The sequence below is a fragment of the Leptodactylus fuscus genome, chromosome 10 (assembly GCF_031893055.1).
Source record: "Leptodactylus fuscus isolate aLepFus1 chromosome 10, aLepFus1.hap2, whole genome shotgun sequence".
NCBI classification, from domain to species: domain Eukaryota; kingdom Metazoa; phylum Chordata; class Amphibia; order Anura; family Leptodactylidae; genus Leptodactylus; species Leptodactylus fuscus.
In genome coordinates, this window is record NC_134274.1 from 27,503,751 (window position 1) to 27,518,756 (window position 15,006).

At 45.9% G+C, this 15,006-nt stretch overlaps 2 protein-coding genes across 3 annotated transcripts in view; one reads left to right on the plus strand and one right to left on the minus strand.

Annotated features, from left to right (window-relative positions):
- The window catches only part of RHOBTB1 (Rho related BTB domain containing 1), a 67,025-nt gene that overhangs the window by 28,831 nt on the left and 23,188 nt on the right, over window positions 1–15,006 (plus strand). The window contains exon 1 of one of the 2 annotated variants that reach the window (XM_075257508.1): window positions 10,117–10,403. The exons of the other annotated variant lie outside the window; for it this stretch is intronic. The gene's annotated coding sequence lies outside the window, so the exon portion shown is untranslated. Of the gene's footprint in view, window positions 1–10,116; window positions 10,404–15,006 lie in introns of those variants that run through there. 2 annotated transcript variants of the gene reach the window in all.
- Window positions 4,496–9,355, minus strand: LOC142183146 (uncharacterized). Its single transcript, XM_075258091.1, has 2 exons — window positions 8,501–9,355; window positions 4,496–5,076 (listed from the first exon to the last, which is right to left on the minus strand). Exons 1-2 carry the CDS (start codon window positions 8,733–8,735, stop codon window positions 4,496–4,498), a joined length of 816 nt encoding a protein of 271 aa, XP_075114192.1. The 5' UTR covers window positions 8,736–9,355.

A 15,006-nucleotide genomic window follows, 5' to 3' on the forward strand; every position in this document is an offset into this window, starting at 1 on the left:
GTAGATCATGAGCCCCATATAGGGATCACAATGTACTTTTTTTTTCCCCCTATCAGTATGTCTTTATAGAATGGGAGGAAATCCAAGCAAACATGGGGAGAACATACAAACTTCTTGCAGATGTTGTTCCTGGTGGGATTCGAACCCAGGACTGCAGCACTGCAAGGCTGCAGTGCTAACCACTGAGCCACCGTGTTGCCCCCGGAAGGTCATTTTTTTTGTCCCAGAATGACATGTTCCATCATCGTATGTAGGTAATAGTATTACTTCTAGGGGAGAATATTTCTTTACTCAAAGGAGGAAATTTATCAAGTCTGATTTTAATAGAAGGTATGTTAGTCTACGGCCGGTTGCAGATGACCATGCTGTGGGTTAGTGTGCTATCCATGTATTATTCCTTTCTATGCGCCTGTACGCACGATCGTGATCTGATGTGCGGGCCGACAGTCTGGGCCACATCAGACAGGACAGGCCCTATTCTTGTCCTATTTTGCGGACCTTGCTTCTGTGACTCCTATTCATTTAATGAAAGGAGCCACGGGAGCACAGCCCATGCACGGGCGGCAAATGTGGACATCTCATGTCACCCATGTGCAGACCGTGCTTTTAAATCACGGCAGGCCAGTTGCAGTACAGTCGTCTGCAACCAGCCTTAGTAGAAAATATGCGATCCATGTTCCAGAAAATCACTTTGTCATAGAATTTACCAATCTTTGGCACACATTATAGAGAATTGGTCAGGCTACAGAAGGCCATGGTAGTGTAGGACCAGCCCACCAAAGTACCAGCGGACTGTCTGGTGGGTTCTAACACAATGGTGGTCCAGTTGAAGACACCCACATTTAAAGGGCACCATGTTCTATTGCTTAGGAGGTTGAGACCTGTGTCTATCATAAGATATTTCTGACTTATCTTATGGCTATGCCACAAATTTCTGAGATAATAACACACTTTTAGATGAGATTAAAGGAATAAGACATTGCCATTAGAAGCGTGTTGATGTGATCTCCCCGTTAATGGTGCACACCTACAAATGTTCTGCTTTATTTGAAGGATTCTTAGAATTACTCAGCGCTGACATTCAGTCCTTCCTGTATCTCAGCTTCTTTTCAGCATCTGAACTTTATATGAGCATTTCTAACTATGTTCCAATTGATTTCCTGTGCGGCCCTAGACAGGATGTCTTCTTATCACTTTTATTATCGTTGTATATTTCATTCTTAGAAAGAAACTAACACTTTGGGCATTTCTAGAAACTCCGGAAGTCTTAGATTTTTTTTACCATCATATAGGGGGAGGATGAACCAATACTGCATGTGTCATTTTTTTCTATACCTGTTAGGCCTAGGGTATATTTATATGCAGCTAATTTTTTTTCAGCATGACCTCTTTGCATCGGACAATCAGGAGGTCACAAAAGGTCATTGTGCGGTTATCTGTGGGGACACCTGGCAGTAAGGATAAGACTACATAGCCCTATACCTCCTTCACCAATGCAAATGCCTCAGGGTCCAGAGTCTGCAAATTCAGGTTGCAATAAAATTCAGCAGTGCTTGATAATTTTTGCAACTAGACGTTGCAGTTGTAGCATCCTCAGGGTTACAAAACAACTCCATTCATTTCCATTGGCAGGGTGGCATGAGGATATTTGGTTGTGTTATAGGAGTACTGAATCTGCGGCAAGATCACTTATTCTGTCAGCATCCCCCTTCAACCTCCCCCTTATATTGAATACAATGGGAAACAGATTCAGGGTGGAATTGCACAGCAGTGTGAACAGTTCTGTCAACAGTTACCAAAGAATTTGTTGCATGCCATGTGCACATTATGGGGGAGATTTAGTCTGCATAATGCAGTAGATTGGTAACATGAAGTGTAAGATAAAGGTATTTCGGGGCATATTTATTAAGACTGGTGTATCATGCACCGGTCTTAATAAATGGCCCAATTGGTGCAGGGGCAGTGAGATCCCAGAACCAGAGTGGAAATCTGAACCAGGTAGGGAGTGACATAGATTTCCAGTCTAAGGGTGCATTCAGACTACGTAACGCCGGGCGTGTATGAGAGCCGTACACGCCGGCATTACGGCAGACTGCCGAACACTTCCCATTCACTTCAATGGGAGCGCTCGTAAACGCCGCTGTTACGAGCGCTCCCATTGAAGTGAATGGGAAGTGTTCGGCAGTCTGCCGTAATGCTGGCGTGTACGGCTCTCATACACGCCCGGCGTTACGTAGTCTGAATGCACCCTAAGGGTGAATTCACACTGAGTAAACGCTAGCTTATTTTGTAGAGTAAAATTACACTTGTAAATTTTGCTATCCCATTGACTTCAATGACATTTTACAGGCGTATTTTTACAGGCGTATTTTTTACACTTGTAAAAAAATATCATTGAAGTCAATGGGATAATGGCAAGTGTAATTTTACTCTACAAAATAAGCTAGCGTTTACTCAGTGTGAATGCACCCTAAATCACCCAGTAAACAGAATTTGGTAGACAAGACGCAGATCGTGGGTTTGAGGAACATGTTTGGTGCAAACAGGTGCTTCAATATCATCCCTCTACACCAGAAAACTGCCATAGAGGTAAGGCTAGGTTCACATCAAGGAGCACTCGAGGATTCCGTTCCCTATTCCGCTTGAAAAATGCAGAAAGAAAAGTCATTCTTTCGGCAGAAACAGGGTGGAAACCTGGCGCACCCCATTATAATCTATGGGGTCCATAGATTTCTGCGGGTAACCGTTTAAGCAGATTGGGTTTCTGTTTTTCAGGTCCCCAACCAGTCCCAAAGAACAGAAACCTGGACGTAGGTGTCAACCTATCGTCATGATACAAGTCTCTTTTGTCTACACATTTCAAACCATGTTTCATACTGTTTTAGATTTTTGGTGGAGGTTTTTTCTTTGTTACATTTGTAGCATTTTTTTTTCCAAGCTAAGGCTAGGTTCACATCTGCGGGAGACTTTGACCTAGAAATCGGCAGAGAGAAAAAGAATTTTCTCTCCACCAGTTCTAATATAAAAATGGCGGACACCCAACAGACATATGGCAGAACCCATAGTATATGGGGTCCGATGGTGTCTGTGGTAACCACTATTTTAGTGGTAAGGCTCTCTGTTGTGCGGGTCCCTCGGCAGAGAGCCCAATGCAGATGTGAACATAGCCTTATGTGGAAAAAAAAAAAAAAAAAAAACAGGAAAAAAATCTCATATCTAGCGCATATTGAAAGTAATGCCACCAATTCGAAAAGGGTAAAAAGATGTCATAAAACATGCTACTAAATGCTGTGTGTGAGTCCAGCCTACATGTAGCTATGCAGCCAGTGGCGTAACAAGGAATGGCAGGGCCCCAAAGCGAACATTTGACATAGGACCCCCCAGCCCCCTGACCTCCCACACCCAACATAAAAAATCGCATTCCTGCACACTTTATTGTGCCCCATAGTGGCCACTATACACACACTATTATGCCCCATAGTGGCCCCTACAGAAGGGGAAGCATAGGCATCCGTGAGGAGTTTGCCTGATATGTCTAAGGCAGCAGTCACACTAGCATTGTGTCTTCCATTCAGCTTACAATATGCAGAGAGAAAAGTCCTGATTGCATTTCGGGCAAAAACCCAGCGAACCTCATTATAGTCTATGGCAGAATTCTTCATGCCAGTGAAACCCTAGCGCAAGTCCTAAATAATTATATACACCCTGATGCTCTTTTATTCTTTTTGAAGCCACTTTATGACATTTGTAAATATATTTATGCTGCAATGATGCAATTTTGTAACAACGTTAATTCCTTTCCACAAACGGTCGATCCGGTTTTACTGACAAAAGGAAAAACAATTGTTCAAACATTTTTGAAAATTTAGCTGGAGGAAAGTCTTGTGACACTTCTCACCCGTCTAGGCATTGCATGGATGATGTAACACGCCTGTAACATGAGGCGGTAATATTACAACTTTTATGCTGTGTGAACAAATATTATATAATATGGATATGATATGGTGCACTTTTCAAAGAACAAATTTGCACTTTTTTGGGGGGTGGGGGGAGTTTTACTATATTATATTCCTTTCTCCTGGAACAAGTTACTGCTGTGGAACTTGACCATTGTTATTGTCATGTCCCGTCCTGAGGGAAGGAGGAGGTGAAGAATGACCGGCCGTATTTTGAGCACTTTCCTGGACCAAAAACCCCTTCCCTCCACCAAACCCCTTTGTGTGTGCTCTTCACATAAATACGGACAAAGTTACCTTTGAATAGGTGGGGTCGGCCACAGCTTTATTACATATATACGGTGTATATATATATATCATATGCAGTAACCCTGTTACCCCCCCTCCTCAGCGAACGTTGTGGCGGGTTCCCCCAAGTGCCCCACCTCCTGGTGGGCACGCGTTGGATTTGTCTCCGGTGGGGCACGTCGCTGGTTCTCTTCATTGCTGAGAAAGGGGGCCAAGGTCCTGCTAATATGCCACCGGATTTCGGTGTAAGCCTACAACGAGGTACGACCCCCCCCCCCCCCAAGCAGGAACAGCGCCCTTTCTATGCCATCTTGGATCCCCGAAAGAAAAATGTCCAACCCAATATCATTCAGGTGTACACCGTCCTTTCGCAGTAGCATCCGATTGTCCCCTTCAAGCTGGTAGTGCCTGACCACTCCTCCGCCCAGTGTCTGTATGTGGTGTGACACCACTCTGTTGAGGGCTTTCCTTGTTCTCTCAAGTGCGGGCCACTGTGACCTCGGAATCATCTCAGACCATACCGGGACTAGGGCTGGGAAAAGTGTTGGGAACCTGCAGAAATCCACTCGCATCCTAGCAATCAGCTCTGGCCGCCGGACGGAGACCATGTCGTTGCCACCTGCATGGATTACTAACACCACTGGGACCTGGGTGGCTCTGCTAGCGTTGAGGACCTCCGGGAACACTTGTTCCCACTTCATGCCCCGTATTCCGAGCCACCGTACCTGGACATCTCTGAAACCCAGCTGGAGGCCCATCGGCCGGACTGCTGCTTGCTTTGCGGCCCAAAAGACATAGGAGTGTCCGATAATCCAAACCATGGTGGGGGTCCCTGTGAACAACAATATGGGTTAAAAACAACGAAGCATCATGCAATTAACAACTTTAGGTGTCCCCCCTCCTCCCCTTTTTATATATATATATATATATATATATATATATATAAATTTAACTGATGATTAAACCAGATCTGACGTAACGCCTATAGCAATTGGAACGCCATCTCGCTATGCGTTTCACCTCTTCTTCTGCCAGGCCTGCCGCATCGGCAGCCGTCGCGGCCCCGATGTGACAGGAGTGGGTACCAAATTCTGCTGGCGATACCCCAGTGGCTTTTAAAAACTTCTTGAACACTGTTTCAAACTGGAACCTTGTTAAGGGGGAACCATCCTTGTGGACTAAAAACTGGGTAGCGGCTGGTCGGGATACCGCATATGCCTTAACCGTTTTGACCGGGCACAATGGGCCACTCAGCTTCGCTATTGATAACCATGCCCCTTGACCGTAAATGTCAGTTTTGGATCGGCGGACCTTAAGCCTAAGTGATTCCGGGAGGATGACTATGTCCTCTGCTGCTAAACCTGTTGCTGCCCGCCGGGATTTTGCTACTAGCTCCCCTATTCTCAGTGCTCCAAAAAAGGCTAAAACAAAGGCACAGGACATAAGGACTGCTTCGTATGGTGTTGTGCAGACAGTTATAGTAACCTCCACCAGGCGCCGCAATAGGAGGAATGATACTGGCCGCCGGTGATCCTTCTTACTCCTGGCCTTTTTTAGCCCTTTTAGTATCAGCTGAAATGGGAACTCCTTAGTTACATCGGGGAGGCCTAACAATTTTAACCCAAATGCCACGCCAGATAGGCGCCTTGCTGCGGTTGCGGCAGACACCCCTGCTGCTGCCAAACGAGTGATATACTCATACGTTAAAACCCTGCAGCCTGCTGCATCCATTGCCTAAGGATAACCACTCTCCACGATTTCTCGTGGCCTGCCCAGGTAGAAACTGTTATCGCCTCCTTCAGTAGCCGTGTCAATATTGGAGCGCCAAGTCCCATAGGAAGGGCGGGTACGGGAAGCCCTCCAACTCCGCCTTCAGATGGTAATCCCTGAAGCGCTCCCACTGGAAACGAGAAAGGAACATGTCTTGCTTTAAACACTATGTTAAATTGCAGGCAACGTAATACCAGGTGCCTCAACAGAGCTAGGACTGGCAGGGAGCTGGAAGACAAGTGGTTAATTGCCAGTACGACACTTTCATTGTCACACCAAAACAAAATGCGTTTGTTAATCATGGCTGGCGCCCATAGCTCCAGCGATACCACTATTGGGAACAGCTCCAGCAGGGTCATGTTCTTTGTTGCACCAGCAGTTACCCAACCCTGCGGCCATGGGGCCACTGACCAACATTCGCCAAACACTGCACCGTAGCCTGTTGAGCCGGCCGTGTCGGTGTACAACTGGAGGTCCGCGTTCGACAACTCCTTCTCTGGGAAGCATGATATACCTGTATAGTCAGTCAGAAAGGATTTCCAGACTTTCAAATCATCCCGTATGACCTTGGTTATACGTACATAGTGGTGAGGCATTCTCTTTCCGGCGGTGGCCATGGCCAAATGCCTGGAAAAAACCCTGCCCATAGGAAATATTCTGCATGCAAAGGTCAATTGCCCCAGTAGCGACTGCAACTGGACCAATGGAACTTTCTTTGCTTTGAGGCACACCTCTATGTCCTGTTTCAACCTGTTGAGCTTGTCCTGTGGGAGCTGAAGTACCATCCTGTCCGTGTCAATCAGGATTCCCAGGAAAGAGAGGCACGACACTGGGCCCTCCATTTTTTCACCGGCTAAAGGGACTCTGAACTTATCTGCAAGGAAACGGAACATGTTGAGTAGATAAAGGCATTGTGGAGAGCTCTTAAGACCGACAAATAGAAAATCATCCAGGTAATGTATTACCGAAGGGGAGCCTGACTCCTGCCGTAGTACCCACTCTAGGAAAGTACTGAAAACCTCAAAATAACGGCAAGAGATGGAGCACCCCATGGGTAAGCACATATCATAGTAGAAACTCCCTTCAAGCTGACAACCCAGCAAGTGAAAACACTCTGGGTGTACGGGTAGGAGCCGGATTCTATGTCTGCTTTTGCAAGCAGAGCGCCGCGTCCCGCCCTCACTACCAGGGACCGCCTTGTCAAAGGATACATAGGCCACTGCTGTTTCCTCCTTAGGGATACCATCGTTGACTGATTCGCCAGGTGGGAAGGATAGGTGATGGATAAGTCTGAATTTTCCCTCCCCTTTTTTGGGGACCAGGCCCAGTGGCGACACTCTCAGGTTTTTAAATGGGGGTTCAGTAAAGGGGACCGCCACGCGGCCCAAAGCCACCTCTTTCTCAATTTTTGCATGTGCTGTGCTCATGTCCTTTTCAATTGAACGTAGATTGCCCGCTAGGATAATAGATGAACTTTGAAAATGGGGTATGTAGAAACCAACCGTGAAACCATTAATGAGCATATCTGCCTCTCGCCTCCTTGGGTACCTGTCGAGCCAGGGGCGCATCCTTTCTACAATCACCGGTGTCCTCCAGCTGACACTGCACCCTTTTGGGGGACTTAAACCTTCTTGCGCATCACAAGGCTGAATGGGCCCCCCCACAGATGGTGCATTCGTGTTTGAAACGACAGGAGGCATAGAATCTACAGTACCTTTCATTATACATCCAACATGAGCCTGTCTTGTTAGTCGCCGCTGCGGGCGACCATGCTCCTGCAGCGGCTGCCGGCTGAAAGGGATTCCTTGCCAGCTTGGGGTTCATCATTATTTGAAACTATACATCAGTAGCTTTAGAGGCCCATCCTACCTCTTGGCGCAGAGATAAGCGCCTCCGAAATTCCTCATCATACCTCCACCATGTTGAACCACCATACACATTATATGCTGAGAGAATGATATTCTGATACACAAACAGCTCAGGTGCCTTTTCCGGCTTAGCCTGGCAAAGTATACATGACATTGTGCTAAAGGCCTGTATCCAATTGTTAAAAGTCTTTGCCACCCTGGGTTTTTTGTCCTCTCCTCTCCTGTACACCCGCTCTTTATCCACTGTAGGTTGGTCCTGAGATATCAGCGACCATATGTCCAAGAATTCCCCTTTTATAATTTTTTCCCGCACATCCCCTGGCACGTGCGTGCCCAGTGGTGCCACTCCACAGAAAAATGTATCATTCCATAACCAACTTTCTGGCAGCTGCGCAGCCACACCCGTTGCAGACTTAGGAGCGGGGGATGCAGTTTCCAGCTTATCTAGGATTGCCTTCATCATCTGTATCACAAAGTCATTATTCTGGTGCGGTGTAGCCTCACTAGTTGTAAGCGGTGCCCTCCCCTCCAGCTTAGCTAGTATAGCCTTAAACATATCCAAGACATCAATGCCAGTTGAGGTCTGTGTAGACCATGCTTGTGAACAAGCCAACTCACCGGTCGGTATGACGGTTGGATGTGCATTGTCTGCGGGTGGCTGCAGCAGTGTTGATCCTGTTGCCGATGGTTCCTGAGTGGCTGCGGGCTCCATACTCCGATTCTTGGATCCCACCTGGCCATGTGACCTTCCTTCCATGTCTGAATCCCTCGAGGATGTGTCAGAGGAGTGTGATTCTGACCTCTCCCTGCTATAGCCACGATGACGCCTTCTGCCTTTCATTCGGGACCTCATGCTAAGCTGACTTAAGGGACTCCCAGCGGATGATCTACTGAGGGATCTATGCCGACCGCGGCAGGGGCTCCTACTGTTATGTGTTGGGGTGCTGGACCTAATAGCTGTTTCAGCCTGGCGCCGGGAGTTGCAAGACCTAGTGGTCTTTCTGGATCATCTAGGCGCATGGGACATTATTGGGGCATTGTTGCCCAACAATAACTCCCCATCACCGAGTTTTCCAGGAGAGCATTGGCTATTGGGCCCAAGCTAGTCACCTCCCTTGGGTTCCTGTAATACTGGGCCTGGGAGTGTGGGGGTAAATATAACTGTGTGGAGGGTGGACTACATTGGGACAGGCTAGGAGGGGGTGAAGCTATTTGCATCTGGCTTCCTGTTGGCTGCCATGTGCTGACCCCAAGGCCTACCAGGCCCTTGGTCCGCCTGGCCTTTTGGGCCTGTGCCCTTATTGAGGCAGAGTCAGATGGCTGGCCTTGTTTCCTTCTAACCACCCTCCCATTACGGGCCCGGATTGCTCTATATTTGGGGGCTTTAGCCCTGCTGCGAGTGGGAGGGGGGCTTGGGGAGAGCCGAGATGGTGGCCTGGCTGTCTTTACTGGGCGAGCCATGTGCCCCACTGTCTGCTGAGGGGGGGGGGGGGGCCTGGGCTGAAACCCCGCTCTCCTGGAGCAAGGACTCCAGCCAAGCTGTCCCTTTCTGACTTACTTTGAGTAGCAGCTGCCCTACAAGTCACTGGTGGTGCTGTTGTTCCTGTGCAGACTCCATAGCATGTGGTTGGAAGGCAGGGCAAGGGTCAAGCAGGGGAGAAGCTTGCTTTGTCAATGCTGGCCGGGATCCAAGAGGACTTCCCCGCCCAGCACTGCCCTGGATAAGCCTGTGGGCGGCTGTGCCCCCCTCCCCAAGCCACCAATGAATGAAAAAACCTCCTTGAGGGGAAGGGGGAAGGGAAAACCCTGGACACACGGCTGCTCAAGATCCAGCTAGCTTATGCAGCCAGCCGGCTTGCAGACTGCAAATATGTGCGCTGCTCTGTCCTAGCTGTCATTAAACTGACGTCACTCCTGTGTAGTGACAACAAGCGCCTGAGGCCTGGCGGCCCCTACTGTACACCCTGTTGTTATTGTGCCCGGGAGGCTGAGAAGCAAGCAGCACTGTGTAACTGCACGTACAGCGCGGACTACGCCGGGGGCGCGCACCGGCTACGCCGGCGCGCAGTGGGAGTCGGGCGCGCGTGCATAGAACGTCCGTTGTTTTTCATGAATGAAATCCAATCGGGCGGATATAAATAGAACGGGAGGGCGCTGACGTCACGAAGTGAAGCTGCTGCTGCTGCTACTGCAGCTGGAGGTCGGCTTGCATTAGACAGCCCTGCGCTGCTCGATTCACATTTCTTTTTCTTTCCTAAAGTGTCTGCTGGAGGGCGGAGATTAAAAAAAAAAAAAAAAGAGGGGGGTGGAGATGCTTAAAGGGTAAAGATCACCCTTTAAGATGGATAGGGGTAGGGGCTGTCATCGCAAAGAAAGAAGACAATGAGATCGAGCTATGGTGCTCTGCAAACTTGTGCCTAGTCTTAGCCTGGCACCTACATCCTTGCAAGCGTGCACTGGAGAACAATAGCGAGCTGGAGGCTCGGGGATAACAAGTGAACCAAGGAGGAGAACACACCAGGTCTGTATATTATTTATATACTGGATACTGGATGACAATATTTAGATTTAATGGATACATATGTGTTTTATAGAAACAAATCTACATGTATATAGAATTTTGCACCAACATATTCCGCAGCGCTGTACAGAGAAAACACTTCTATTGGACCATGTGCCAAGGGACCTCTGTAATTTAATTGTATTATATAAGGCAGAACACTAGAGACTATTTTTTTTAGGAAGCCAATTAACCAAAAAAAGCTGCAAGTATTCCATAAGGAACACAGGGAGAACATGCCAACTCCATGCAGATGTTGCTCGAGTCGGATGGGAACCCAGGATGCCAATGCTATGCCAGATACCACGCCAGTTTATTTAACACTGGCCTGTTCATCTGTCTTGGTATGCATATGTGTATGATGTTGCATGATGCAGCACATATATGTATGCATGATCCCAGGTATGTATGGCTCGGATTCCTATGCTCTATGATCAGTCATGGGCTTTTGATGTGCGGCACGTTGATATAACGGTAACACAAGGGAGACAGAGGCGTTATCAGTTCAGCCAGGAAATAAAGCAGATCAAGGCGGATGTAATGAGGCTTTGTGTCCTTTTTTTTTTCTAGTGGATGCCGTAATGTGGCATTTAACCCTGACTTGGCTGCTGCTTGCTCTGTGGATCCAATATAAGATGCATGTGTATGTTTGGGTGGTGGTGCTACAAATTGTCTTTGTGTACACTGAATGGCAGCACTAGGTTTATTCAGAGCTCCGGACTGTGTTGTGTCTATGGAGTGTGTTGTGTGTTGCTGTGACAACCATTCTGTAGGAAGGCGTGAGGGGGCTTGAGGCGCAGAAACCTGCCATATGATTGTTTAAAAATAGAGTCCATATTCGTCAGGGAATATCATTACAGCCACCTTTACACATGTACAATTTGTAATTTTTTTAATGCATTTTAAAGCTATTTAGTATCAATACTGCCACATGTATCAATAAGGCTCTGTTCACACTTCACAGTGCTGGATCAATCATATGATGGACGTCAAAGGCACCGAATGGATCCTACTGACTTTTGTCAGGTTCTTACATCATTTCTGTAGTTTTGTCCATAAGCATAACAAGTGTGGACAGAGGCTAAGAACATCTCTCACAATGTGGAGGAATATAGTGTATAGTATGAGATGACAGTGCTGCGGAGTCATTGAGTCAGTCATTGGTTGGAAAAAAGTATCCAACTCCAAAAGAAAGTGTTTATATATAAAGTATGTAGTTATTAATATTGTAGAATTAGATACATAGTTTGTTACATATTTACTCTCATAGGATTTCAATCAAATACATTTTTCTGCTTCTGTCTGATCATGGTTGTCCACCGTGTAGGAAGGAGTCAGAGTCAGAGCAGGAGTCGGGCACTGGAAAAATAGAGGAGTTGGAGTCCTCTATGGCCTACAGACTTCACATCCCTGCTGCCCATGGTAGGACTATCATATCTTATCTTATAAGTGGGATGCTGTCTATTCATGACTCTTTCTAACACCATAAAAAGTGTCATAACTCATCCCTCACTATGGCATAGACGGACAGTGCAGAATTTTTTCATTGTAGCTAGGCATATGGCATGCATCCTATTAGTGCCAGTATATATTACTATCCAATAAAACCAGGTATCCACATTTAATGGCATATTCACAAGTGAAGTATGTACAGAATGTATGAGAGTTAATGTACAATTCAGTTAGTTATGGAATAGCTAAAGACTGGGAGCTGCACCTTGTCCGGGCGCTGACTAGGTAGCTGGCACACCTGTAATCTGCTTGGGTTTGTCATCTGGTGCTGTGAGTCACAATGAGGGACGGGATGTCAGTTCCTATGACTGGATCCAAGCCCACATATTTGTCTTGTTGTCTAGCAAAGTTCAATCTCAGAAGGGTTATTGACTGCCTCCTGTTCAGAGAGCAGCCTCTATGCAATGAGACCTGGTGTAACGTCTAATAGGAAATACCAGGATCCCAGCTTTGTGGCCACTGACAATTCAATCAAGATCAGCTAAGATCCTTCTGTGTGTTCAGATTTCTCCTTGTACTGGATATACAGGTGAATAACTTTGTTTTTTACTGTACTTCTTGGAGAAAGCAGTTGTAGTTGCTGTAGCACTACAACTTTCAGCCTGTTATATATCAATAAGATGACAAGGATTGATACCCTTTGTTGTTCTGTAACACGTAAGGATGTTGTGTAGTTATCTAACAGACTAGGTATTTGCAGTCCAACTTGCTCGCCTGCATCCCTTGTACAGTGTGCATGGTGCAACAGGTGACTGCTTGTATAATAGAAGTAAAGTACCCAAAGAAAAAGCAGAAACTTGCAGAACCAATGATGAAATATTGATAGATTATATTGTGCAATGATTTATAGGTCTATTTAGGAATATTTTTTTTTTTTTTTAGTTATAAGGTTTTTTTTTTAATTTCTGGGTATAGTTAGGAGATGGCCTTTGTGTATTATCTAGAGTTCCTGTATAATTAAAATGCACAACCTAGCAAGTCTTGTGTAATTGGTATATGGAAGATTATGCATAATCTAATACTAATTCAATTAATGATCTAATTAGCAAGTCAGGGTTCCTGACCATTGCAAACATGGTGGCAGCGGACCTGTCTGATCAAAAAATTACTTCCCAGGTGGAAGGTTACAGGAGGTAACTTGAAGGTCAGGGGGTCCGATAAATAGGATGAGGTTCATGATTTCAGTAGTCCTAGTCCTTGGAGCTAGTGTGAATCCTGTTTCAGACTTAACACCAGGTCTGTAAAGTTATTCTCGTTTATTCTACGTTGTTGGCATGTATTTGTCTCCATGTTATTCCATATTTTTGGTGTAAATGCACTGTGCCTTTTTATGTACATTAAATCTAAAATTTAATAAGCTTGTACTGTGGTTGTAACATTGCCCCACTTCCAAATATCACTAGCCATGTTACCCTATTGTGTGCTAGTAGTGCATGGTGTGGGCATACTGGTGTCTCCTTGCACCATAAGTACAACGAGATAATGAGAGATTGTCCCATGTGAGTTTCTCTATTTAGGGTCCAATTTATTATTATGTCTGAAATTCATATGCAGATATTTCTGCCCCCAGACACTAACATCTGGGATACACATTAGATAAAAATCCTCCAAAGTGGGTCATTTGCACAGGCTATAATGTATAGGGAGGTTTCCTATGAGTATAAATAATGGATTTTCTGGTATGCCGTTATAGTCAGTTTCCGACTATGCTCCATATCCTATGTCATATAGAAAATAGTGTAGAGATTGACAAAACCAAAATGGGGCAGATTTACTGGTACACAGTGCAAACTTAGACTAGACAGTTATAAAATGTGCCGTATTTATCACTATGACTAATGCTGAATGATAAATCTGGCACATTGTTAGACTGTCTAGTATGGCTATATTCACACCACCGTGCTCACCCACCCTTTTTTGATAAACCCCACCCTCTTTTCACTAAGCCCTACCTTCGTTGCACCAAGCACAGAAACTTATGCCAGTCACATGGTAAAAGCATGTCTCACGATGTATACGTCTGAATGTCCTCTGTTATTAGAAAGTAGAATACTAATTATTATGTTTCAGTCTCTAGAAAACACTTGCTGAGTCACCCCGTTGCAGTCTTTGCCTGGGGCGTAATGTACACATAGTGTACGGGTTTAATTAAGCTGGATATATTTGTGTATGTCGTTGGGACAATGACACACAAGGATCCTGGTGATCTTTGCACTTTCATTTCCTTTTTGCGAGTAGTGAGTCAGGCTGGGTAAGGCATCCTACAGACGCTTAACTGGAAATTACCTGGTACCTTCTCTGCTGACTGGAAAGTGTTTGATGGCTTGTTGAGAATGAACATCCTGTGAGATAGACATTCATGATATGCTTACAAAGAATACATTTCTCAAAACTAATGAATGACCTTTAAAAGAGGTTTTCCAGACCCAAATTGATTTTTTTGTCGGAGCTTGACACCTGGAGCCTGCACCGATCAGCTATTGCAGCAACCCCTGGGTACTGGAAGTGGCTAGTGGGCAGGGAGCACGTGTAGTACCTCTCCTATACAAGTATTATTAGTAGCTGGAACCGGTGCTATGCAGTGGACAGGGCTGCTGCTCCACTACTATTACATGGATAGGAGCGATACTGCATGCCCTGCCCATCTACTAGGGTAAGGGGGGTATCGTCACTCCTTGGGGAGAGACCACACACCTGCCCATCTACTATCAGCTTTTGGCATTTGGAGACTACTACAACAACTAACCTCTGCGGGCCCAGGTATCAAACCCGGGCAGATTGCATACTGATGACGTATACCCCTTTAGGCCAGGGCCCCTTGTTGTAAAAAATGCAGTTTAACAGTACCTGCAAAGTGAATGGGATTCTGATAATCCCATCCACAAATTTTTAAAAAAAAGAATCACAGCTGCGTTTCCAAAAACACTTTCAGTCTATTCCACAGGCTTTTTTTTTTTTTTTTGCTGTAGTTTGCTATATGGGGCCTTGGCCTAAAAAGGGTTTTCCAGCCCATTAAAATCAATTACCTTTCCTTTAGTAGGTCATAAATTGA